Source organism: Cololabis saira, chromosome 5, assembly GCF_033807715.1.
Source record: "Cololabis saira isolate AMF1-May2022 chromosome 5, fColSai1.1, whole genome shotgun sequence".
NCBI classification, from domain to species: domain Eukaryota; kingdom Metazoa; phylum Chordata; class Actinopteri; order Beloniformes; family Belonidae; genus Cololabis; species Cololabis saira.
In genome coordinates, this window is record NC_084591.1 from 11,690,209 (window position 1) to 11,716,786 (window position 26,578).

At 43.3% G+C, this 26,578-nt stretch overlaps 2 protein-coding genes across 4 annotated transcripts in view; both read left to right on the top strand.

Annotated features, from left to right (window-relative positions):
- Positions 1–5,452: 5,452 nt before the first annotated feature.
- LOC133444837 (uncharacterized) lies at positions 5,453–16,323 on the top strand. The gene is made up of 5 exons (XM_061722738.1): positions 5,453–6,713; positions 8,973–9,091; positions 9,518–9,673; positions 13,369–13,428; positions 16,123–16,323. Exons 1-5 carry the CDS (start codon positions 5,453–5,455, stop codon positions 16,321–16,323), a joined length of 1,797 nt encoding a protein of 598 aa, XP_061578722.1.
- Positions 16,324–24,677: 8,354 nt separating this feature from the next.
- The window catches only part of met (MET proto-oncogene, receptor tyrosine kinase), a 126,231-nt gene continuing 124,330 nt past the window's right edge, over positions 24,678–26,578 (top strand). For 2 of the 3 annotated variants that reach the window (XM_061720920.1, XM_061720922.1), the window contains exon 1: positions 24,678–24,912. The gene's annotated coding sequence lies outside the window, so the exon portion shown is untranslated. Of the gene's footprint in view, positions 24,913–25,402; positions 25,436–26,578 lie in introns of those variants that run through there. The other variant, XM_061720921.1, reaches the window with a different exon arrangement.

A 26,578-nucleotide genomic window follows, 5' to 3' on the forward strand; every position in this document is an offset into this window, starting at 1 on the left:
GCCTCCTTTTTCCACCGTTTACTTGCCAGCCTTGCTTGAGATTTACACTTTGGGAGGGCGTTTTTCTTCAACGCTGAAGGACATTCGTGGGATTTCTGCCTCCTAATCGCAGTTGGAGTCCGTCAAAGTTGAAGGAACTCCAAGAACTGTTTAAAACATCTTTATCAAAAGGAAGAATGCTTTAGATCTGCAAACATTTTTCTTATACTTTTATGGTTTTTCTTTGAAAGAGTGAAGGAATCTGGATTACTTTACTTTTCTGTGCAAAAGAGAAGCTCCATGTTGATCTCATCAGCACCTCCAGGTCTGGAGGAGACATTCCAAACATGCAGAACAACGTCTTCTGTGCAATACATGTGTAGCCAAGTGAACAGGGGTTACTGTGTTTTTTTGTTTTAGCTGAGCCCTAATACAATGCGTACTGTCACTTTAAGGCCAGCCAGGTTGAGAATCCTGTGAGAACCAGGAAGTCACGCGAGACCTGAATGCCCGCGAACCGTCAATGCCCGCGAATCGTCGTCTTTCTAACGCAAACAATGGCAGAGGTGTATTTCTTGCCTGTGAGAGTGTGTGATGGGTTTGAGCCGTGAAAACCTGTTATCACAGAGGAAATACGTGACAGAGTGAAAGAGTTGGAGTGGACCGGTAATTGAGCTGTCTGACGAGTGTGTGTGACTGAGAACGTCTTGTTTACTTCTCGTCGGTCGGGGTTTCATGTATTGTGTCCACGGTGTCGGGAGCCGCCATAGACGACCACGGGTCAGCAGGGGAGACAGAGCCGTGTGAGCTGCATCCAGATGCAGGATGAGGCTCTGAAACTACAAGTTAGAGAATAGGCCACTACTGTTGTTTGTTAGTGTTTGGTTTTGATTTGTTTTTATTTTGTTTCATTGGTTTTGCTTATTTGAGACTGAGATATTCAGAGAGACAAGAAAGAACTTATTTTCATTTTTTTATTTTGACTGTTACAAAGAACATTTCTCTCAAAATTAGAAAATTAATACTGTGCTCGTTTGAGGGCAGTCGGGGTAATAAAGATCCTACTAAAAAAATATTTTTGTGTCCGGTCTCCTCCCTCATTGACCTGGCCACACTAATTGGTGTCAGAAGTGGGATACCCTGTTTAATTTTGAGATTTTAGTCAGATAGAGAAACTACATAGGGCAAACAAACAACAGTAGTGGTGAAGACTGGACCAGCGCGTGGTGTCCCTGAAGTTTCTGTGCGGGCTGGTGATCCAGGACGAGAGGAGCGTCTGCATCGCTGACGTGGATCGCTGGAGGAGCTGATCGTCTGGTGTCCCGTCTCAGAGACTTGGACTGAGAGACATTAAACTTGAACTTTTATTTTCCTGCAATATAGACACAATAAGACTTTTAAAAATGTCAAAAGAAGACAGGGGAGCGGCTGCTCCTGGAGCGTCCAGCGACGAGGAGGCGGACAGCGCCACTGCTTCTGTGCAGGGTGATGAAGGTAACCCTTTGGTACAGCAGCTGCAGTCACAACTCCTGGAATTGAGTAAGAAACATGAGGAAGTTTTGTCCAGTATTGCCAATTTGGGTGATGTTCAAACAAGATCTGTTGTTTACATTCCAAGGGAAAAACATATTGTACCATTTGGTGGTGAACCAGGTAAAGATATTTACACTGTCGATGAGTTCATAGAGGAGGTAGAGAGGGCGATGAGAGCAAGGGGTCTCCGCAGTCAGGATCAAGCAGATTTTGTCCTTTCACTGTTAAGAGGTGCAGCCTTAGAAGAAGTCAAGTTGTGTATGGGGGGACAGGTTTGGGAACCCAGTGACCTATTCACGTGCCTTAGGGGAGCCTTCAGGGAAAAGCGCAGCACCCCACAACTGTTGCATGCGTTCTATGCCCGTAGACAGTTAGAGGGAGAGGACCTAAGAGATTACTCCCATGCACTCTCACAGCTGCTTAATTCCGCCCTTCAACAGTCCTCTGATGCAGTAGCTGACGCACAGTTAGCACTTAGAGACCAGTTCATTGAAGGTGTGCGTGACTCCGCCCTCCGACGCGAACTCCGAAGGCTCGTTAGAGGGAAACCGCGGTCTAGTTTGTTTGAGGTCCGTGAAGAAGCAATTTTGTGGGCTCTGGAAGACCGTCCTCAGAGCTCAAATGTAGCGAGAAGCAGAAATCTAGTTGGCGCTAGGCCCAGTGAGATGACACAACAGACCACTGACTCACCAACTGACTTGAGACTGACCTTGCAGGAGGTAGTGAAGATAATCGCACAGCAGGGTAAAGCTATTGGTGAGCTAACCAATGCAGTTCGTGAGCTCACTACCCAGAATCTCAGTACAGGTGTTGTTAATAAGGGTAGTAGACCCAAAGTGCAGCCTAAATACACAAGCGATGGTCAGCCAATCTGTTTACGCTGTGAAGGGGTGGGGCATATTGCTAGACATTGCACTACACCACGTAGACAAGAGAGCAAGCCCAGTGTTACCGCTTCTCCTGCAACACAGGGAAACGAGATCCCTCCATTGCTATGAGCCGGGCAATGCGAGGCAAGTCAGAAGGCTCAGCAGACACTTTAACCAAAGAGCGTTTTTTTAAAAATGCTGTAGGCGAGTGTCCCGAGGTAGACATTCAGATAGATGGTGTCCCGCTGAGATGCCTTTTAGACACAGGAAGTAATGTTAGCACTTTGACAGAAGGTTTCTTCAGAGACCACCTCCATGGAGAAGAAAATGACATGCACTGCACTGCTAAATGGCTCAAGTTAACAGCTGCAAACAAGTTACCGATGCCATACTTAGGTTATGTTGAGCTTGACATACAGGTAGCTGGACTTACCATCCCAGAGTGTGGTTTTCTCATAATTAAAGACGAAGGAACAAACGAACCAGACTCCTCTCTACCTGGTATCATTGGAATGAACATTGCTAAACGGTGCAGGCAGTTAATGCTTTCAGAGTTCGACACAACTCTACAGGGTGAGCTGGATTCTGTTTGGAGAGAAGCCTTCAACCGGGTGCAAGAGGCAGAGCTCATTGAGAAGGTGTCTGTGGCTCGTGTAGCTGGCAAAAACAAGGTACATGTACCTGCTTCATCCGTCTCCACCGTCCACGTGCGAGGCCGTAAAAACCAGACAGAGGGTGGGGGCGTCACGCTGTTTGAACCGGGGAACTTTCCACTGCCTGGTGGGTTGATAGTTGTTCCTACAGTGATAACATCCAACAATCACATTTTTACTGTTCAAGTAATCAACTTTTCACCAGAAGATGTCTGGCTCTCCCCGAAGAGTAGGCTTGGTATTCTTAGCCAGTGTCAGTGTGTTGAGGGTGACCCTTACGAAGTAAAGTTTCAGCGTATCTCTGCTAACCATGAGGAAGTGGTAGTTAACCGGAAAGAAGAGCAGGGATCTGACAGTGACGCACAGACTTTACTTGACCGCTTGCACTTGGGAGGTACACCAGAGCAACAGAAAGAGCTCGTGGCAGTTTTGATGAAGTACGTGGATGTGTTCGCAGCTAATGATGAAGATCTGGGATCCGCTGATCGGGTGAAACATGAAATCCCGCTACTGGATGAAACACCAGTCTCCCAACCGTACCGCCGTATACCACCTAATCAGTACAAAGAGGTTAAAGAGCACATTTCTGACCTGTTGAGAAAGGGAGTGATTCAGGAGAGTTCAAGCTCGTATGCTTCACCAATCGTTCTTGTGCGCAAGCCTGATGGAAGTTTGAGGCTATGCGTAGATTACCGGAGGCTGAATTCGAAAACAAGGCGTGATGCGTTTCCACTTCCGCGCATCGACGAGAGTCTGGATGCCCTGAGTGGTGCGGCTTTCTTCTCAACCATCGATCTCGCAAGCGGATACCACCAGGTTGTGATGAATGAGAAGGATAGAGACAAAACAGCGTTCACAACACCTTTTGGGCTATACGAGTACCTACGGATGCCCTTCGGGCTAACTAACGCCCCTGCAACGTTTCAACGTTTGATGCAGGCCACGATGAGTGATTTAGCCTTCCAGATTGTGTTGGTTTATTTAGATGACTTGCTTGTGTTTTCTCCAACCTTCCAGGACCACTTGGAGAGACTTGAGACCGTTTTGAAGAGATTGAAAGAGACAGGTCTGAAAGTTAAAGTGGAAAAGTGTAATTTTCTCCAACCTGAGGTTAGGTTCCGTGGTCACCAGGTCTCAGCCCAAGGCATAGACACAGATCCAGAAAAGATAAGTGCAGTGAAGTCATGGCCCATCCCTAGCACTGTAAAAGATCTTAGGTCGTTTTTGGGGTTTTGCAGTTACTATAGGAGGTTCATAGAGGGGTTTTCACAGATTGCAGGGCCTCTTCATGATGTTGTAACTGCATGTGTCAAGGAAAGCAGCCAGGTCAGGGCTAATCAGCTGTTCAGGTCGTCATGGAGACCAGAATGTCTAAGAGCTTTTGAGCATTTGAAAGAAAAGCTAACCAGTGCTCCCACACTAGGCTATGCAGATTTCACTCTTCCTTTTATACTAGAGACAGATGCCAGCAGCCTGGGTTTAGGGGCGGTTTTACATCAGGAACAAAGGGGAAGGAAGACAGTTATAGCATATGCCAGTAGGAGGCTCAGAGGGGCAGAAAAGAATGATCAGAACTATAGCAGCATGAAGCTTGAGCTCCTAGCCTTAAAGTGGGCAGTCACAGAAAAATTTAGGAGTTATCTTTTGGGGTCAAAGTTCACCATCATCACCGATAACAACCCCCTGTGCCACCTCTCCACAGCCAGTTTAGGAGCCATTCAGCAGCGGTGGGTTTCTCAGTTGGCCGTGTTTGATTTTGATGTAAAATATCGTCCCGGCAGGTGTAATACTGCTGCTGATGCCCTTTCTCGGAGACCAGCAAATGGTGAGCCAGAACCCGATAGTGAGGATGCAGAATATGATGGGTGTGTAGCCATATGTAACACTCTCAAGACAGGTACAGCCCTAGACTTAGATCTAGTGACAGCAGGTGTTGAGTGTTGTAAGCTCAGACAGTTAAGTGCAGCTGAGGTCAGCGAGACAGGAGCTAACACTGTGGCCCAGGACAACACTCCCACACTCCCTGGATATTCCAAAGCAGAGCTCCAGAGCTTCCAAGAGTCTGATCCAGCGCTCAGAGTTTTGAGAGGGTTTTGGGATAAACAAAGGAAACCAACTTACCGGGAAAAGAAAACTCTGACAAAGCCAGTCTGCTCTTTGTTTAAACAGTGGTCGCGTCTACAGGAGAAGGATGGACTTCTGTACAGAGTGATTGAAGATGCTCACACTGGAACCTGCCATCAGCTCCTGCTGCCGGACTGTCTGAAGGAGCAGGTTTTCAAAAGCGTTCACGAGCAAATGGGACATCAAGGAATCGAAAGGACGTTGGGCCTGTTGAGACAAAGATGTTTTTGGGTGGGTATGTACGGGGATGTTGAGCAGTGGGTGAAGAAATGTCAGAGGTGTGTGTTAACAAAAATGCCACAGCCAAAGATTCAAGCACCACAGACTCCATTCTTGGCCACCCGCCCACTTGAGGTGGTTGCTATGGATTACACAACACTGGAACGTGCCACAGATGGTCGTGAAAATGTACTTGTAATGACAGACGTGTTTACTAAGTTCAGTCAGGCCTTTGCCACACGTGATCAGAAGGCAGAAACTACTGCTAAAGTCATCCTGAAAGAGTGGTTTCTAAAATATGGAGTACCAGAGCGCCTGCACTCTGATCAGGGCAGGAATTTTGAAAGTGCAGTGATTGCAGAGTTATGTAGATTGTATGGGGTGAAGAAAACCAGAACAACGCCACATCACCCACAAGGGAACCCCCAGTGTGAAAGGTTCAATCGCACTCTGCATGATCTTTTGCGTACACTTCCCCCTGAGAAGAAGCGGCGTTGGCCTGAACACCTGTCAGAGCTTGTGTATGCGTACAATGTCACACCACACTCGACCACGGGGTATTCACCCTATTATTTGCTGTTTGGAGTTCACCCTCATCTTCCCATTGATGCACTGCTGGGCCATGAACAGGAGAACAGTGATAAACCAGACTGGTTGGCTGTACACCAGGAGCGTCTTCAAGATGCACATGCCAGAGCGAGAGAATGTGCTGAACGAAAGGCTGAAGAGAGACTAGCTCAGCAGCAAGAGCGCGTGTACTGTCCAGATGTTGAGGTGGGACAGCTGGTTTACCTCCGCCATCGTCCACCAGGAAGGAACAAGATCCAAGACGTTTGGTCAGCCACGGCGTACAAAGTTATTGAGATCCAAGGGACCACGTACACGGTGGAGCCCCTCGAGGGTGGGCCGGTAAAGAGGGTGCATAGGTCCAACCTGCGGCCATGTGTGGGTCCTGTGCCAGCGCCGAGGCGACGTCGCCAGTCAGCCACGCCTGTGGATGAACCTGCCCCAAGTCACGAGTTGGAGATGGAGTTCATCGAGCCTGAGTTCATTTTGGAGGAGAGAGTGACATATCCTGCAGCTGAGCCGGTTGCAACCCAGGAGATTGAGGATGTGGATCCAGTGGTTGAGACCGAATACCAGAAAGAAACTGAGAGAATAGAAGAGAGTGAGGATGGATGTGAAGAGGAGATGAGTGACGTACCTGAGGAGGGCTTGGAAACGGAAACATTGCCCTGTTCTCATCCACTATCAGGATCTCCCTCTGCACCTGCAGAGAAGCCAGAGGAAAGGCCTGTGCCTGCTCCCAGGAGGAAAAAAGAGGGGTTGATCAGTGGTGACACACCCATTTCCCCTCCACGAAGGAGCCAGAGAACAACAGCTGGAAAGAACAGAAACCTTTTTAACTTACCCAAGTCTGCATGCAACGCAGTGTCCTTTAGTCCAGATCTGCTATCTCAGGTGTTAGCTGGCATGGTCTTTTATTCATCACAACTTAAAGGGGCTATGGATACAAAAGTCACCGAGGACGTTGACTTGTAGCAGGGGAGAATGTAGCCAAGTGAACAGGGGTTACTGTGTTTTTTTGTTTTAGCTGAGCCCTAATACAATGCGTACTGTCACTTTAAGGCCAGCCAGGTTGAGAATCCTGTGAGAACCAGGAAGTCACGCGAGACCTGAATGCCCGCGAACCGTCAATGCCCGCGAATCGTCGTCTTTCTAACGCAAACAATGGCAGAGGTGTATTTCTTGCCTGTGAGAGTGTGTGATGGGTTTGAGCCGTGAAAACCTGTTATCACAGAGGAAATACGTGACAGAGTGAAAGAGTTGGAGTGGACCGGTAATTGAGCTGTCTGACGAGTGTGTGTGACTGAGAACGTCTTGTTTACTTCTCGTCGGTCGGGGTTTCATGTATTGTGTCCACGGTGTCGGGAGCCGCCATAGACGACCACGGGTCAGCAGGGGAGACAGAGCCGTGTGAGCTGCATCCAGATGCAGGATGAGGCTCTGAAACTACAAGTTAGAGAATAGGCCACTACTGTTGTTTGTTAGTGTTTGGTTTTGATTTGTTTTTATTTTGTTTCATTGGTTTTGCTTATTTGAGACTGAGATATTCAGAGAGACAAGAAAGAACTTATTTTCATTTTTTTATTTTGACTGTTACAAAGAACATTTCTCTCAAAATTAGAAAATTAATACTGTGCTCGTTTGAGGGCAGTCGGGGTAATAAAGATCCTACTAAAAAATATTTTTGTGTCCGGTCTCCTCCCTCATTGACCTGGCCACACATGTATGTGTTGCCTTCAAGACAATAATAACACCTGGAACTTATAATTATCCCGTATCCTGGAAGTTTTATTTCTGTTTGTTTACATTTTAACCAGCATCTCCATTTTTTTTCAAAATTGCAGTTATAGGTATTAAACAAATACCTAGCTAACAATCAAAATATAAAACAAAAACCCCCTGCATGTGTGAAAGATTGAAGGTTTTTGAGCCGCAAGAAATGACAATAATGAAGGACAAACACGACTTATAAAGCTGCCATATGTAGCAATACCTCATGGCCTGGTGGGGGCAGTATATCAGAAGAAAGTTGATCTCATCACCGCTAGCAGGGCAAAGTGGTACGAGAAGACACTCTGGAGTAGAGCCCTGCGCGGGACTGTTTTCTTCATCCGACTCCCGCCCGCACCCGCAAAACTCTGAGAATTCATGCCGGCACAATAATAGAGATGCATTGATTTTGTGTCTTCTCCCGTCCCGCAAGAGAAATGTGTCTTAGACAAATCTATCTGATTTAATGTTAACATGATAAGTGTGGAGCTTGATGGATAATTGACAGGTCATAGGTCACCAGACCAAAAATTGGATGCAAATTAATCATTGTCATCATCGCACAAGCTATTTCGCACTTTGCGCATGCATCAATTGTGTGATTGAGGTTATAGCAACGCGAGTAGGGTGTGAGGTGTCAGGGTTTGACATTCCCCCCAGCTTTTCAGTTTCTGTTTTGCCCCGCCTGTGTCCCATCTGCTCTGATTGTCTGCACCTGTGTCTCGTCATGTCTCGTTATCCCCTGGGTATATCTGGTCTTGTCATTCCCTTGTTCCCTGTCGATCCGTATTGTGCTCCCCTCCATGTGCTCCATGTATTCTGGTTTGTTGATCCCTGTTTTTTCCTGCCAAGCAGCACTTTGATTTTGTTTTTTTGCCTCTTGCTTCTTTTGGAATAAACCCTTGTTTTTTTGCAAACTCCTGCCTCCTGCCTCCTCCTCTCCCGCATCTGGGTCCTCACCAAAACCTCCTTGACATGAGGGGCTCAAATAACACTAATAAATAACATAAAATAAACAAAGTTAATGAACAAAACAAATTAATTTAACAAATGAATCACTTGGCCATTACATTGCTGTGGAGGAAGAGAACGCTGCTGACCGACTTCAGTCCCAATCTCGCGCGTCTCTCTTCCGAGATGCTCCACATACACTAAACGCAGTTTCTCCAAATATCCGACTTGCTTTGCTTTGTCTTTGTTTTGTAAAGACCTTGTTTGAGGTTCTTTTCCACAACTTTGATTTCCTTCTTGTCGCTAGACTACATTCAAACCGCCCGCTCCCGTGAGATTTACCGGTTAAATCTCACGGGAGCGGTCCCGTGGGACCCGGCGGGACTCAATCCCAATGCAGCCCTCTACTCTGGAGCATCTTCACAGGTACTTCTGTCACGGTGGCAGATCTATATGCCCCCCAAGTGGTCAGAGATGGTATTACTACGTATACTGGCTTTAAGGGGGGATATTTGCACAGTAAAGCCACTTCCACTATTAAGTCAGGTTGATAAAGGGATAAGAAACACAACTCTTCCTGGTCTCATTCAAGAGTGGAGCAGCTGCATGGTGCTGTGTTTGTAACCTGTTGCATCGTTTGTTTTGCACCTAGAGACACGTGCAGAAGTGCGTCGGCGATGACTCTAAGGCATGTGGAGGTAACTCCTGCCTCTGAGCTGTTTAATACTTCACAGATGATAAAAACACCACCGACGGTAATAAAACAGATGGGGGAGGTCGGGGGTATTGGGCTTTGGGGGAGGATTATCACCAGGACGGCAGAGAAGATGACTGCATGTCTGCGTATTACAGGACCGTGAAAGAGCAGAAGCAGCGCCGCTGCTCCCAGAACCACCGGCGTCCCCAGACACTGAGAAACTCCTGACAAACATCCTGAACGCCATTATTCCCAGCCGCCACGTCCACGGAGGCCCCATACCAGCCACAAGTAGGGTACTCGGGGACGGGGTACCAGGGGTACCAGGGGCACCAGGGGTACCTTCTAGTTGCAGTATTATTGGTCCCAAACGGGAGTCAGCACATCTCCTGATCTCACAGGAGAGTTTTCAGAATCCATGAAGAAGAAAAGCCTCATTTATTGGCTCTTCAGTGGCTGTTTGAGAGGAAGATGTTGTAGAATCAAAGAGACATCAGATAAGGTCAACTTGTGCTGCTGTTACTGGACCGGAAACCGGAGAAGACTCGAGGACAGGCCGCGTTACCTCACCAAGGAAATCTCTTTTTGTTCTGCAGGTTGTTTGATCATTCTCTCGATGAGCGACCAAACAATGAGCCGTCTCTCTTTTACACAGAAAGACAAAATGTAAGGATGCAAATAAAACTGCAATATTCTCAGTCATTCAGCATCAGCATCTATCTATCTATCTATCTATCTATCTATCTATCTATCTATCTATCTATCTATCTATCTATCTATCTATCTATCTATCTATCTATCTATCTATCTATCTATCTATCTATCTATCTATCTATCTATCTATCTATCTATCTATCTATCTATATACAGTGGGGCAAAAAAGTATTTAGTCAGCTACCAATTGTGCAAGTTCTCCCACTTAAAAAGATGAGAGGCGTGTAATTTTCATCATAGCTACACTTCAACTATGAGAGACAGAATGGGGGGAAAGAATCCAGGAAATCACATTGTAGGATTTTTACTGAACGAATTGATAAATTCCTGAGTAAAATAAGTATTTGGTCACCTACAAACAAGGAAGATCTCTGGCTTTCACAGACCGGTAACTTCTTCTGTAAGGCCCCGTTTACACGTAGCAAAAACGGTGGTGTTTTCATGCGTTTTGGCCGTTCGTTTACACCAAAACGAAGCTCAAAGTCACCAAAAACGATCATTTCTGAAAACTCCGGCCAAAATGGAAATTTGCAAAAACTCCATCTTCACCTTTGCTTGTAAACAGAGGGAAACATTTAGGCTTCAGAACGTCACATTATACGTCAGAAACGTCACCAGCGTCATGTGTGAGACCTGTTGGAAGTAACTGTAACTTACTCGTGTCATTTGTTGATGTTTTTTTCCAGGATTCCGATTGGCTGGCATGACTTTATGCTTCTTGTTACTCTGCCGCCTGTAGGTCTGGCTGCTCATAGCACCTCAACAGCGTATTTATGCGGGTTCGTGTAAATGAAGAGACGTTGAAAACAATCTAATGTAAATGATGGTATTTTTCAAAACGTAGAGGGGGAAATATCAGTTTTTGTAAATACCCGGCTATACGTAAACGTGGCCTAAGAGGTTCCTCTGTCCTCCACTCGTTACCTGTATTACAGTAATGGCACCTGTTTTAACTGGTTATCAGTATAAAAGACACCGTTTTAACTGGTTATCAGTATAAAAGACACCTGTCCACAACCTCAAACAGTCACACTCCAAACTCCACTATGGCCAAGACCAAAGAGAGAAACACAATTGTAGACCTGCACCAGCTGGGAAGACTGAATCACTAGGTAAGCAGCTGGTGTGAAGAAATCAACTGTGGGAGCAATTATTAGAACATGGAAGACATACAAGACACTGATAATCTCCCTCCATCTGGGGCTCCACGCAAGATCTTTCCCCTGAGGTAAAAATTATCACAAGAACGGTGAGTAAAGATCCCAGAAAAATCTTGTGAAGACTTACAGAAAACGTCTGACCTCTGTCATTGCCAACAAAAGGTATATTACAAAGTATCGAGATGAACTTTAGTTATTGACTAAATACTTATTTTCCACTATAATTTGAAAATACATTCTTTAAAAATCAGACTGTGATTTTTCTGGATTTTTTTTTTCATTTTATCTCTCATAGTTGAGATATACCTGCGATAAAAATTACAGGCCTCTCTTATCTTTTTAAGTGGGAGAACCTGCACAATTAGTGTCTGATTAAATACTTTTTTGCCCCACTGTAAGTGTGTCTGGCTTGTGGCTCGCATCTTTGCACATTCAGTTATTGAAATTCCTCCAGGATGATTGCAGCATGGCTTTAACAACATTATTCACTGTAAAATACAGGAAAAACAGAAAAATGCAGATCCTTTCCAGCATTCTTTGTGCAGAAAAGTTTTCAAACATTTTAAATGACTCCCTCATGAGCTTTTTGGCAAAGTGGAGACCCTCCGCTCATCCTGTCTCCTCAAAGACACAAACTGAATTTGTGGAATATGTTTCAGGCCTCAAGTGCAAGGAAAAAAAGTATTATCAAATTAAACCTGAAGAGAAAAAAGAGACGTCTCGCTCCCTGCACAGACAGAAAAGTCAAAGCAGGTCCACGGATGACGGTGCTTTATTTCATTTTATGTTCAAACAAAGCTCAGATGCTTCATCATGACTCCACTTGCCCTTGAGTTTATTTTATTTTGTTACAGTCATATTTTCCAAGCTGGAGCTACTGAAAGTCTTCCAGTAAACAGTTTAACGAGACGGCCCGGCAGAGGGAGGTGGCGGCGGAGGAATCCAGACTCTCACATTTTGCAACTTAATTTGATTAAACTGCAGAAAACTGTCTCAAAAGGAGTAACGGGAGAGTAATTTCTGGGGACTTTACTCACACTGTTGTGGAAGAGGAGGAAAACAACGGGTTGAGAGCAGATTGGCATCATGAATATTTATCCTGTAAATGATTTGTTAGACAGAAGGTTTAAATTGGAAGTTGATCCTTGCATATTTTGTTTTTCTGAGGCCGAGACCATTGAACATCTTTTTTTCAATTGCTCTTTTACAAAGTCCTTTAGGTCTGACATTCATAATTGGTTATCTTTAAAAATTTATGAAATTCCTGTTTTTACTTACAATGATGTTGTTTATTATGTGGATAACTTGGGTAAATATCATATTCACACTTGCAAGTGGAGTGGAAATACTCCCTCCTTTACTATATTTTTACATTTTTTTACCAACTACTTTGAATCTATGAAAAAGATTGATAATATGAATAGGATTGCCAAGAAACTGTATTCATCCATAACTCAGTCCTTGCTCTTTTGATTTTATTGTACCTTCCTGTCCTTGTGCTTTTTGTTTGTTTTTGTTTCTTGTGTGAATCTGTTATCTTCACCATTGTTGCTTTAATTATTTCCAAATTGTATACCCTTTTCACCCTGCCTTAATCTGTACATTCTTTGTGCTAAATAAAGTAAAAAAAATAAAAATTGGCATCATGAATGATCCATTTGCACGTTTGTTTGTCGTTCTTTTTAACAAATCTGTGGATATTCAAACTGCAGCTCAGCCTCATTAAAAGGAGGGATGAACTTCAGTCAGTCTTTATCTCAGAGCATCCTTCTTTATTGTGTTCCCGCCTCCGCCGCCGGCCTGCAGTGGTTCCTCGCTGCGGGCCGGCGGCAACGCCACCCAGGACAGATCCTCAGATACCCATGCAGCACACGGCTTATTGGCTGAGGGGGCTGAGGCCCATCTGCTCGAGTATTCATTTCCGTTGAGGAATCAGATTGGAGTCCTGTGATTTCCTCTTTCATCGGGGGCTCTCGCATCTGAGAGGCAGGAAGATGAAGAGGCCTAATCTGCCTCTCGGTTTATGAAAACCTGCTCTCGGCCTCTGCAGATGGGGTTTGGATGGCCAAAGACGTGATATGAGAGACAGAGTGTTTGGTTGTTTGTCTGTGTGATGGACCTGGCGCCCCCAGAGAGGCGGCATCGGCCCCCCTGAACCCTCAACCCCCGTGATCCTGAATGGGAAGAAGCAGGTATAGATCACGGTGGTTTAGCTGCGGCATCAAACAGTACGACCACCACATACTGATGATTTTTTTTTAAATATATTTAATGCAAAACAGGTAACAATACGCATTTGTAATTTGTAATTTATTTATTTCAAAACAGGGACGGTGCACAATAAGACATTCATCTTGTACAAGAGAATATGCATTGTGCCAGGTTGTAGCAGCTTGCTATTTTCCACCTGTAGTCCCTGGGCAGGTTGATGGAATAGTACATAACAATTAGTATAGAAAAAGAAAAAATAAGTAAAAGAGCAGAACAAAGCAAAGAGACAATAGATAAAATATATAAATAGAAACATGGAAGCAGATTCAACAGAGCATGGGATCTGTCAGATGTTGGCACTTAAGATTCAAAGCTAGGTTGCCTCCACAACACAAAACTGTGTTTTCGTGAAAGGTGTCAAAGTGTGGAATTGCTGTGATAAGGATTTAAGAATGTGTACCTTAATTTATGTTTTCAAAAAAATGTTTAAATATAAAACGATAAACAGTTATAAAGAAATCTGTTAATTATGTTGGTATAGCCTATTATAGATTAACATGAAAATAGCACCACTATATACCCCTTTTTGCATTATTGGTATTACTATTTTTATATAATAAAATGCAATGACAGTTTCTCTTTGTTTTCTTTTTATATATTTGTGTGTTATCATCCACCGGATGCCATATTGTGTGAATGATATACACTGCACAGGATCGGCTATAATAAGCTCTTGGCTTCAGCCTACTCCTTTTTCGGACATTTCTATTTACCTTTTATTTTATTTGTGAAATGAACATGTAAATGTTTCAATGTATTCTGTCCGAAATAAACCATTCATTCATTCATTCATTCATTCATTCATTCATTCATTCATTCATTCATTCATTCATTCATTCATTCATTCATTCATTCACAACACACACACACAACACACTTCATAAATGTACACACACTTGTCTTGACAGTAACCAACACTTGCAAGATGTGAGAAGGTGTGGGGACTTGTACATGAAATAATGTCTGTTGGCAGAGTTTTCCATTGAGTCATTGCAATACATGAGTATAATGACTTCCCAAATGCAGTTCTGCGTTGCGGTCCACTACACTCACCCCTGGTAACAGATCTGACTGTTCGTGTTGACTTCTCAGAGCAGAGAGTTACACATTTTTTCAAGGGGCGAGCTGCAGCATTATGGATAATTTTAAAACATAAGCAGACATTTGAGTGCTTTATCAGATTCTCAAAGTTTCAAATTTCATATTTAACGTGGTTTTTTATCATGGATTTTTCGGGCACCTTTGTATAATGACTCTAGTGGTTTTAGAACTGTTTTATTTGACTGAGACCAGCTTGTAATACAATATAAAAAATGTTGTATAATCATAGCATTCAGACACAGGTACAGGATAAGAGGGGACCCTAGAAAAAAACAGACAGACAAACAGAACAGTACAAAACAACAAAGTCAATGTTTTTGCTGATTTCTTGTGGTGTGTATGTGGGTGTGTGAGTGTGTTTATGTATGTGTGTGGTGTGTATGAGTATGATGGTTTTATAGAATGATGGTTATTTTAGGAGAGAGACAGCAGCCAAAAAAATAAATAAAGCTAAGTAAATAAATAGGATAAATAAAATAAATACATTTAAAAAAAAGGGTTTAAAAGGGGGAGTCATTAACGCAGGAAGAAATGAGAGTGAAAGGGATGAGGGGGGGGTGGCAGGGTGGCAGGGTGGGACCGGTCTGGACGGACGAGCCAGAGCAGAGTTACATATTGTTTGTTTGTTTTTTTTGTTTCCTTTTCTCCTTTAATTTGCTTTTTAATTTGGTATGTTTCATTTTCTCACATTTTCCTCTTTTCCTTTTATTATAAGTTCTATTATAATTTCCCCCTCCCCTTCCTTCTAGCTGTCCCTTGCTTTGGGCCGCCCAAACTAAGGCCCAAAGCACATATTGATGATTGATATGGATACCTTGGAACACGAGCTCCTCCATGCTCCAGGCTCAAGTAAAAGCAGCGTTGGAGCCCACAGCCATCACGCTGCTCAGATACGGAGGTGCTTTGGTGCAAAAATGTGCAAACAAACCTTAAAACAACTGACAACTGAAGACCTCGTAAAGATCCCGGCTGAAACAGTGAAACACGTTCTGCACAGACGAGAAAAAAAATCAGATGCAGACACATTTTACAGAAGCATCTTCTGGTTGCAACTGTCAAATATGATGAAGAGAAGAGAAAACATCAGCAGTTATCAGACAGTAGAGACACAGAGAGGCAAGGCAAGTGTATTTGATAGCACAATTCAACACAAGGTAATTCAAAGTGCTTTACATCAACATTAAAAGCGGCAAGACACAATTAAACAGTAAATAACAAATAAAATGAAATAAAATGATAAGAAAAGAGGTAAAATAATAAAAAGCACAAGTTGTTAAAAAGTAAGGGCAGTAGAGTCCAGCAGGTAAACATCTCATTCTTACAATGGCAAGAATTACGTTTCTATACGGTCAAAACGTACAAAGACCAGGTCAAATACAGTATTACAAAAGTAATCTGTGCCGTTTCGTGCGGTGAATCAGACCAATTTGACGATTCTACGTCACAATTCCTGCATTCAAGGCTTATCCATAACTTCGTGTGGTTTTAAAAATGTTTGATGTTTGGATGGACAGAGCCAGGTCTCCGTGGGCTACGTTCACCCCGCTGCAGGCTTTGATCCGCCCTCTGCAGACTCTGGAGCCCAGATGGCTGTAAACCCCCCCGATCCTGCGGAGGAGGGAGGAGGCCTCGTCCACGAGGATGGAGCCGGCCCTCGCTCCATCACCACTCAGTCCACAACTAGAGGAGCGGTGAGGATGAAGGAGTCCGTCTGAGCAGCATCAGTCCTGTTCAGCAGAGATAAATAACCAGTACTGGAGTTGAGGGGGGATGAGGGGGGATGGCATCCCCCCTGAAATAAAAACGGTCCAAATCATCCCCCCTGTAAAACTGCCATCCCCCCCTTTCCATCCCTTATGTCATTTCATCAATGAATGTGGTTTTACTGCTATTTCAACATTTAGAGTCATCACCAGAAAAATTACTTATTTGACAATTTTCACCTGTTTCAAGTAAATTTTCACTTGAAATAAGTAGGAAAATCTGCCAGTGGGACAAGATTTATCTTCTTATTACAAGCAAAAAAATCTTGTTCCACTGGCAGATTTTTCTACTTATTTCAAGTGAAAATCTACTTGAAACTGGTGAAAATTGTTGTTTTTTCCAGTGATGAGTCTTGTTTTAAGTGTATTGAGATTTTTTTTACTAGAATGAGACATTTTAACTAGAAATAAGACAAATATTCTTGTTAAGATTTTGAGTTTTTGCAGTGATCCATTTTACTTATCCTGTGAAGAACAGAGTCATATTGATAAGTTCAGAAAAGTGTTTTTTATTGTTGTGTTTTGATGTATTTGATGTAAGCCCAGTGGATATTTAAAGCTTACAGAAGGCTGCATTTAACTGCTGCTATGTCATTCCTGCAGTATTTCTGCAGTATTTTGCTCAGTGCTATTATTTGTAATATATTATATTATTTGTAATCAGCACAAATTATCTGCCCCATATGATAAAATCCACCATCCCCCCTGGTTTATTTTTATAACTCGAGTACTGTAAATAACCTCAACTGGAGCTCGACAGAAACAGTTCAACTAACTTTTCCTGACAAGGCCTGACTTTTGTTTGTGAGCTGACTGTTTCCACTTTCCGTCGGGGAGCCTGTAAATCAGCCGGGCCGAAGGCTTCGTCTCCAGAGACTCACAAACAAAAAGACTGGGCTCACGAACCAGCAGATGGCGCCACAAGTAGTCGTTCTTGGGGACCATCAGTCCCTTCTGCTGCAAGGGAGTTGTTTTCTTCTTCCTATTAACGACCTTAAGAAACCTCAGAGAACAAAACCTGGAAGTAAAAACACAAAGAACTGGTGTGTTTTTGTGGAGCGGCCTCTTAACTGAGGGGTTAACGCTCGTGTGTTGAGCCCGGAGGCCCCGGTGGGGTCGCAGGTGTCGTGGGAGGCGGGTCGTTCCCGCGCTGACGTTTCCACGTTTCTGTCACGACCGATGTTTTCCCTCTTCTTCATTTCTTCTCTTCCTCTTCTGCTGCTGCCGTTCCCCGCTGAGGTCCAGGGCTCCGGTCCAAGGCTGAGTTCACCACCGCAGGAGCCGCAGAGACACACCCCTGGGGCGCACACACACACACACACACACACACACACACACACACACACACACACACACACACACCCTGACTTAGACACACCCCTTGGCAAATGCAAAACCATGCCCTTGAGGTATGACACACACAAAAAAAAGGCTCGGTTCCTCTAAAGCAACACGAAGCCGGAGCACGAGTCGGCTCTAAAGGTCCCGGCTCATTAGCAGAAAACCTCCTGCGAGGCTGAAATGTGTGACCTTTTCTTTGTTGTTTTAGCGTCAACAACGTCCAGTAAATCCCTCTAATTCCTCCGCTCATTTAAACCTAATGAAGCTGCAAGCGTGCGAGCCTCTGTGTGCTTTCAAAGGCCCTGATTACTGCTGGGATCTGAGCAGCATTCGTGTATTCCTCCTTATTTCTTGGCGCCGATTAAAGAATTGATCAAATTTAGATTTAGACTCTGAATTGGGATGCTCTGGTGGACTGTCACTTTCCAGAAGTTTTTTTAAAACTTTTTCCATCTGATTTTAATTCATATCCAACTAGACACAGTGGCAATCTTGATTTACCCTTCTGTCCAACATCTGGTCATCAATTTAAAATTACATTTAGATCCAAAACTCTGGAATGACTTGAATGTGTCGCTGAAGTCAATGTTATCTTTTAACTCCTTCAGAAAGTTATTAAAAAAACATCTTATTCTGTCTTAACCTTCAATGTCTACATCTTTAATGTGATCCAGACTTTGCATCCATGTTCTCTTTTACGTTTATATTTATAATTTCTTTAATTTATTGTAGATTATCTTTGTTACTTCATCACAGTTGTTGATGGGAGTGGAACTCTGTACAAGTCCTTCGGGCTTCTTTCCCTCCATGCACTGTTTTAAAAAGAATTTGTGTTAAATAAATAAATTAAAATGAAATGAAATGAAAATGACTTATCCGTCCTTTAAGTGAGGAATCCTCATCAGGGCTCCTGGGAGGAGAAATAACGGCAACCGATGGCTCTCTGGTGTGATGTCAGCGCTAACAGCGTGGCCCTCTGGGAAATCAGGGAATAGGACAGTTAGAAAGACCAAGCAAGTGTTTACCGCAGAAGGAAGAGAGAGGACAGTATTTCCGTGTAATGATGTGAAGTCCACTTGTAAACAGAGATAAGTCTGACTTCTGAGCGCGCTCAGACTTGTCGCCAGCGTGCAGCTCTTCTTCGGGCTTTCTACTTCTGCACCCACTCGGTTATCGGGCCGTCCAGTCATCGCTCCGAGTGCCCTCTTTTCAGGAAGTGGGACAAAGGAATTTTTCTGCGCTGCCCTGAGTGATTCATCGCTGACACACACACACTCACACACACACACACACACACACACACACACACACACACACACACACACACACACGAAGGTGGTTTAACGCTTCAACATACCGAGCAGCAGTCTGACTCAGAGTATCTGGAGGACAGTCAGGTGGAAACTGGAGGAGAAGTGACTTTCGCGACCTTGAAGGATCCGAGCACGAGGTTTTGAACGGGTTAATATTCGGACGTAAAATCACGTTTATGTGCAAAACTCAGTGTCTCTTCTTTTAACCCTGATGTCTGTTTGTATTGGAATGTTTGTGCAAGAATTGTCAAATTGGTTTAATTCACCGTACGAATTGTTACAGATTACTTTTGTAATACTATATTTGACCTGGTCTTTGTACGTTTTGACCGTATAGAAACATAATTCTTGTCATTTTAAGAATGAGATGTGTACCTGCTGGACTCTACTGCCCTTACTTTTTAACAACTTGTGCTTTTTATTATTTAACCTGTTTTCTTATCATTTTATTTCATTGTATTTGTTATTTACTGTTTAATTGTGTCTTGCCACTTTTAATGTTATGTAAAGCTCTTTGAATTACCTTGTGTTGAATTGTGCTATACAAATAAACTTGCCTTGTGGGTTTTAGACAAATGCATCTAAACTGAAGCCAAACAAGAGGAGAGTGGACCTAAGGTGGGTACTACTAAGTACCCCCCGAGTCCATGGCTCGTAAACTCACTCTGAACCGACAGAACCTGCAGCGGCTGCTTCCAACATGACTATCACTTCTCTCCTGCAGCCATCGGGAGGAATCTTGGCCCGGTTTTCACGACAAGCATGCGTCAGCTCATTAACATTTTTGGGCCTCGCTTAAGCTCCCACCACAGCATTTCAGCTGGGCTGAGGTCTGGACTTTGACCGAGTCGTTCCAGGACCTTCATTCTCTTATTCCTCAGACATCCTGATGTGGACTTTAGGTTCGTTGTCCTGTTATATGACCCAGCGTTGACCAGGTGTGGACCCGACTACAAGGTGTCCAGGTCCTGCAGCTCCAACAGTCCAGAAGCATCACCACTTCACTGCAATGCTTATGTCTTTCCCTCTTGGCGTTGTGTTGAGACACACATGAATTTCCCAGAGCAACAAACTAACAAAGCATCTGCTTCTGTAGAGGTCTGGGCACTAGTGATGTTCGATAGCACCGATTCCTTTCCCATCTGATATTGAGTAAAATTCAGGCTGGTATTGGCGATACCAATTCAATACTGATACATTATGCAAATACACCTAATGTGCCCAGTAGATCTAAGAAAAAAAATTTGTATTTTAGATAGCTTAAGAATACAAGACATCAGAGTCACTTATTTAGCTACTTATATTAAAGCAGCACTATGTAACTTTTCAACCTTAATATCATATTTCCAGAGTCATTGTGATGGTACATCAACTTCCAACAGGTTTAATGAACCTCTGTCATGGTCTGAGGGGTCTGTATCACCTTCACTGGCACTATGTAACTTTGAGGAGCATGGTAGGAACCCTGCCACACTAAAAAACTACACATTTTTACGGCTTTGACTGCTTTACGGCATACGTCACTTCCCCCTCCTTCCCGATTCGTAGTCGAGACGAAAATGGGCGGGGCTTGAAGCGCAGAGCTCAGCAGAAGCTGGTAACCCGTTGCTGCGTTGTGGCTGCAGCAGCTCCACACACAACAGACGTGGGGAAAAGATCGCTAATGGTTTAACTTTTCACCGCTTTCCTGCTCGGAGGCAGAACCACGGAGGCCGGCCAATTATCTGAGATAACAAATTAAAAGAGTAAAAGAGTCGTCGGCTCGGTTGGATCGCGGCTGTAATGAGTCCGACCAAACATAACGTTCCTCAGTAAACAAACAAACACGCACACAGACGGGCGTCGGATCAAAACACGGGTTTATTAAACCACAAACAAACACTCACAGACCGGGGTCGGATCATTCAAACGGGTTTTATTCCCCACTTCTCCAGCTAAACGCAGTTGCTGGCCAGCTCTCTGCGGTGCGATTAATTTTGTTGAGGAAAAAATATTAACTATTTGATTTGTAGCTGCAGTGGAAAAAAATAATCTCACGAGGAAAAAAAAATATTGCTCACGCCTCGTAGCCTCTTCAAAGCAGTCAAAAAAAAAGAAAAGAAAAGTAAGAGTAATACAAAACATGTACTGTATGTTGTACTATTATACTAATTTATTGAAACACATGGCGAGTCAAACATTTACCAAAGCAGCTGCCAAACACTCCTAAACAAGGTAGCCTAAGACGTGGGTTGTGCAAAACTGCGGCAGTAAATCCTTCTAAAGAGTGGCGCTCCGACGAGGAGCTCCATTCTTTAGTAGGGATTTCATATGGATCCAGACCGTTAATAATCATTATTTTCTCCATATACCGCTCCCTGGCTTCCTTGTTTAAGGTATCCCGGTAAATTCCAGTTCCTTTCCAGCAGTTTAACATCTCTTTTTTTGCGTTCCGTCTGTTCACTTGGTGAAACAGAAAAGCATCCCGTCTCCTCTCATCAAAACAAATGCAGCGACGGGACAGGGGTTTTCCGGCAATACGCGCTGGTGCTCATGGGAAACGTAGTGTTCTTTCTGGTAAAGCACTACCGCTTTTGTCCAAAAGATGCCGCCAAACTCAGAAAAGCTGAAAGTTACGTTGTGCTGCTTTAAAGTCAGAAGTAAACTGAGGTAGCAACCTCATTCACAATACAGCCGAGCAACAACATAAAAACCAGAGTTTGAAAAAGCTGTTTCCATCACTAACAAAAGATCCTGAGTAAAATAATGAAACCATTTAAATAAATAAGAGAATAATAAACAAAAATGATAACTATTATAAAAATGAAAATAAAAAAAGTCATTCCTACCATCAGCAAGTCATTTAAACTAAATCTGAATGTTTTATCTACTTTCCACTGTATTCCTGTTAATGATATAAATCACCACAAATGACTGTAGTATCAAAAGTATCGATATTTTCATTTGAAAATCAATTTTAGGGCATACAGATCTGGTATCGGAAGTATCCATATTTCAGTATTGATACTGGGCACTTACCGATAATCAGTTTTAAGGTCTGTCTGTGACTCACCCCTCTCAAATCCAGCAAGGGGGTACTTAGTATTGCCCACAGGACTTAATTTATTTACTTTTGCGGTTTATAAGGGGGAAAAAAAGCATAAAAGGGTTTGTGAGGGTTATCAGAAAGCTTTTGCACATGACTGAAGTTAAATTGCAAGGATTTGTGAAGTATTAAATTGATTAAAGACATAAATAAAACTATTAAAATAAATAAAAGAATAATAATATAAATAAGAATACAAAATCTGAATAGTTTAGTTACCTCCCACCGTATTCCTGTTAATGATATTGATATTTTCATTTGAGAATCGATTTTAGAGCAGACAGATCTGGTATCGGAAGTATTGATCGGCACCTCACTACTGGACACCTACCGATAATAAGTTTTAAGATCTGGCTATAGAGGGTCTGCATTGACGTCACTTCCCCACTGGACCAGCCCCCTTACTTGCACTGAGTGGCAAAACATCAGCAAAAACAGCTGCAACTAGTGGAGAAGACGGGATAACAGCCGATTATCGGCTTAAATTAAAGGCAGTTGGACTTGACAGTGACCCGTACAGTTACCTGAAGAACCAGTGGTCCATGGACATTAATATTTGGCCACGAATCCAGTTTCCTGATATTTATATGTACTTAATTTCTACACCGGGGAAATACACAGAGCAAAGCTTGTAGGCATACAAAATTCTTGACGCTTGGTCCTACTTTAAGGCAGGATTTGTTGTAGAAATTAAAGTGATGAGGACACAGAACTTTATGATTTGACCGTTTAACGTTAGATACCCAAAAATCCAACATTACCTGATACAAAATGGGAACCACAAATCCACGTTTCGGTGCCTGGAATCCAGTTGTTTCTGTGAATTGCAGCGACCCATTTGTCTTTCTTACGCTTATTTTTCGGCAGTCTGTAAAACGATAACTCCGATTTCTTGCTAAAATCTTTAGTACAGGCTTAGAGTACAGGCGATGGCACAACAGCTCTTTCCCATTTTAGATGTTTTCCAGTTGCTCAAACTGACAGTTTACGCTGCCACTCAGTCGCATCTGTGACATCATGCACATTCCCTCTATAGCTCACCCCTCTCAAATCCAGCAAGGGGGTACTTAGTATTGCCCACAGGACTTAATTCATTTACTTTTGTGGTTTTAAAGAGAGAAAAAAAAGCATTAAATGGTTTGTGAGGGTTAACAGAAAGCTTTTGCACATGACTGAAGTTACATGGGAAGGATTTATGACCCTTTGAAGTATTAAATTGATTAAAGACATTTAAAAAAGGGGGTTTCTGGAGTAAACGGGCTCGGGGTCGGAGGTCTGGTTGGAGACCCCCCCATCAGTACCTGGGGCCCCGGGCCCCTCCTGGAGGAGCCCAGGCAGTGGCGGAGCCAGAACATTTTCAGTGGGGTGGCCAGGATGGAGCCTGAAATATATTGGGGGTGGCATAGAAATCACTATTGCAGGAACATAAAAAAGTTGAAAATGCAGCGCTATATGCTTACACTATACACATTTACAAATGCACTGCGATATAGACTCTTTTAATTAACAGATTATTTATTATTCTATTTTTATATTCATACTTGTTTTTAAACTGTGTAGAGTTGAGTTGATTGATTTTTGCTGACTGTCAGAGGTGGTAACGAAGTACAAATACTTTGTTACCTTACTTAAGTAGAAAGTTTGGTTATACTTCACTGAAGTAATTATTTTTCAGACGACTTTTTACTTTTACTCCTTACATTTTCACGCAATTATCTGTAGTTTTTACTCCTTACGTTTTAAAAACAGCCTCGTTACTCTATTTCATTTCGGCCTTTAAAAAAAACTATCCAGTTAAATTGCTCCATCCGGATAGAGTGAATTTGGTTGTGGTTGTTTCAGATGTTCTTGTCCAGTTTTGTTCTTACATCCGCTCCCTCAGATTCCTGCAACTAAACTTGGATGTACATTCCAATAAATGTTAGGATAAATGATAACATGCCTCTGAAGTTTGACTTTTTGCACCATTACAATACTTATAGGCAACTAGTCATCATATCTCCTGCTCTCTGAAACACATGTTAATGCTCAATAGTACACATATGGTTCTTTAATATATTTACATTATACTAAGATACATTCATTTTCAATGGCTTTTGTCCTTAATGGCTTTTTCCCCCTTACATTACTTTTACTTTTATACTTTAAGTAGTTTTGAAACCAGTACTTTTATACTTTTACTTAAGTAAAAAGTTGAGTTGATACTTCAACTTCTACAGGAGTATTTTTAAACTCTAGTATCTATACTTCTACCTGAGTAATGAATGTGAATACTTTTGACACCTCTGCTGACTGTTGTATTTATGTTGTATGTAGGGCCCGCTACTGGGAAGTAACACAGAATTTCAGCTGTGATGATAAGGAATTCTGTTCCATTCTATAATACAAGTGTCCCAAACTACTGATTATTACTACTACTGGAGTCTCCAGGACCCCCAGGACTCGGACCCGTGTCCGCGGGGCCGCGGGGCCGCGCAGAGCCGCGCAGGGAGGGGGCGGGGCCAGGCGCGCCCCCGCAGCGCGGCGGCGCGTCTCCGCTGGCAACGGCCACAGTTGATCCGCACGCGCTGCAGCAGGAGCGCCGCGGGTTATTATCTGCAACTATTTCTAACAAGAAAACACACCCAGAGAGAGAAGGTGAAGGAGGGACACGGAGAAACTCGCAACACTGTTTTATTTTCCCCGCGCAGAAGAGTTGAAACATTCCTGGTGATATTTCTGGACTTTATGAGAAAGTCAAGGAGCCTCATTCTTCAGGGACAAAACAGAAATATGATTTGAGTCCCGGAGGACGAACAGCAGGTGAGTCCATCTTCATTTCTCTTTCTGTTCTTCTTAAAAACAACTGCATTTTTATCATTTATTAACCCCAGACCTCCCTCCTCCTCTTTAGATATCACAGCCTGTTTTGAATTTTTAGTTGTTTTTTTTTACGCACCCGCAACAAGCTGCTACCAACTTCCCATATGGTGTTTGGTGTTTTCTGAGACCTTTCGCCATGAGTCACTTTCCTCTCCAGCAGAAAGCATTTTCAGCGTGTTCCTCTCGCCTTTTGTCTTCTGGATAAGAAAAGAAAAAGCAAACAAACAGAAAAAAGAAAAATCATGCCAGGTGTTTGTCATTTTTTGGACAAAACAAGTTTTCAAGTCGTTTCCTAAGAATGCCCTTTATCACAGTAAAACCTCTCCAATCCCGCGTCTTACTCAATAATAAGAACCTCATCTGTGACTTCAGACCCTGAAATACATCGTTTTTCCTCTCCTTTTTTTATTTGAAGCAAAGATCATCCTCCTGCAGTGTTGTTCCAGGTGTTCCCACATGTCAGGTCAGGAGCTGCTTTTCTGCTTTGCTTGTGTAAACTCTTATTAAATATCTTATTAAATTCACTCTAAACGTGAGATTAAGACAATGTTTTCTATTTTTGCGGTTTTCCACCTTCATCCTGCACTATCAGCTTGAAATCAGAATCAGAATCATGTTTATTTGCCCAAGTCAGGTCAAAAAAGACATGGAATTTGACTCTTGTGTTATTTTCGCTCACTGTACAGTAAATAGGCAATAGGCAAATGACAACTCTCATTAACATATATAAATTTTTTTTAATTGAAAGGTGCAGCAGTATGAGGTAGAAATACCTTGCACTTGCTGAGATACACTCATTTTTAAATGAAATATGTAATTTCATGTCATCATCTGAAGAAAATTAACTTACTTATTAAGGGGTTAAGTGTCAGTTCAAGCTCCTGTTTGCTCCTTGGGTTGGTTTTATAAATCTATTTATGTATTTTGTCAGTTGCGTCCCTCAGACGTGGTATTTGTGAGCCGCTGAGAGCGGTACGTCGCACGTAAATCAGTCAGACGGCGTCCGCAGGGAGTCCCGGTGAAAGCGTGCATAGCTGTGGGCTTGAATATGAAAGCCAGACCTACTGTGCTGGATGTTATTGCCCCTGCCTCGGTTTTGCATCTGGGCATTGGGTCGAACCACATCCACACGGGCAGCATGCACACGCACTTTGTGCAAATTCTCTGTTGTGGCTCGCCTTTGTTGTGCTTTGCTCTCTTCACTTAAAAGCATCTCCCAGTGGATTACCATTTAGTCGGTGGGGTTATTTATCATTTCGCTCAACGACCCCCCCCCCTCCCTTCACTCCACCGCCTCTATTTGTTTTAATTGAGTTTATCTCCCCTCCCTTGGGGCACTTGCTTTCTAAACTTAGCCCCCCTCCACCCCGGTTGCCTTGCCGTGCAGCGCGGGCTCCTCTGGGTGATTCACTGCATTGCATTGTGGTCACTTGGGAACCGAGCAGCTGCGCACCGCCGAGGTGCTCACCCAAGTTTCTCGTAGCTGCTTTGTCCGGAGTCACATGCAGACGGCAGCATCATGACTGATATTAAGAAGCCCCCAGTCACTCGGGGGGGTGAGTAAACCTGGGTTTTTGCTCCCTGACACACTTCTATTTATGAGTCC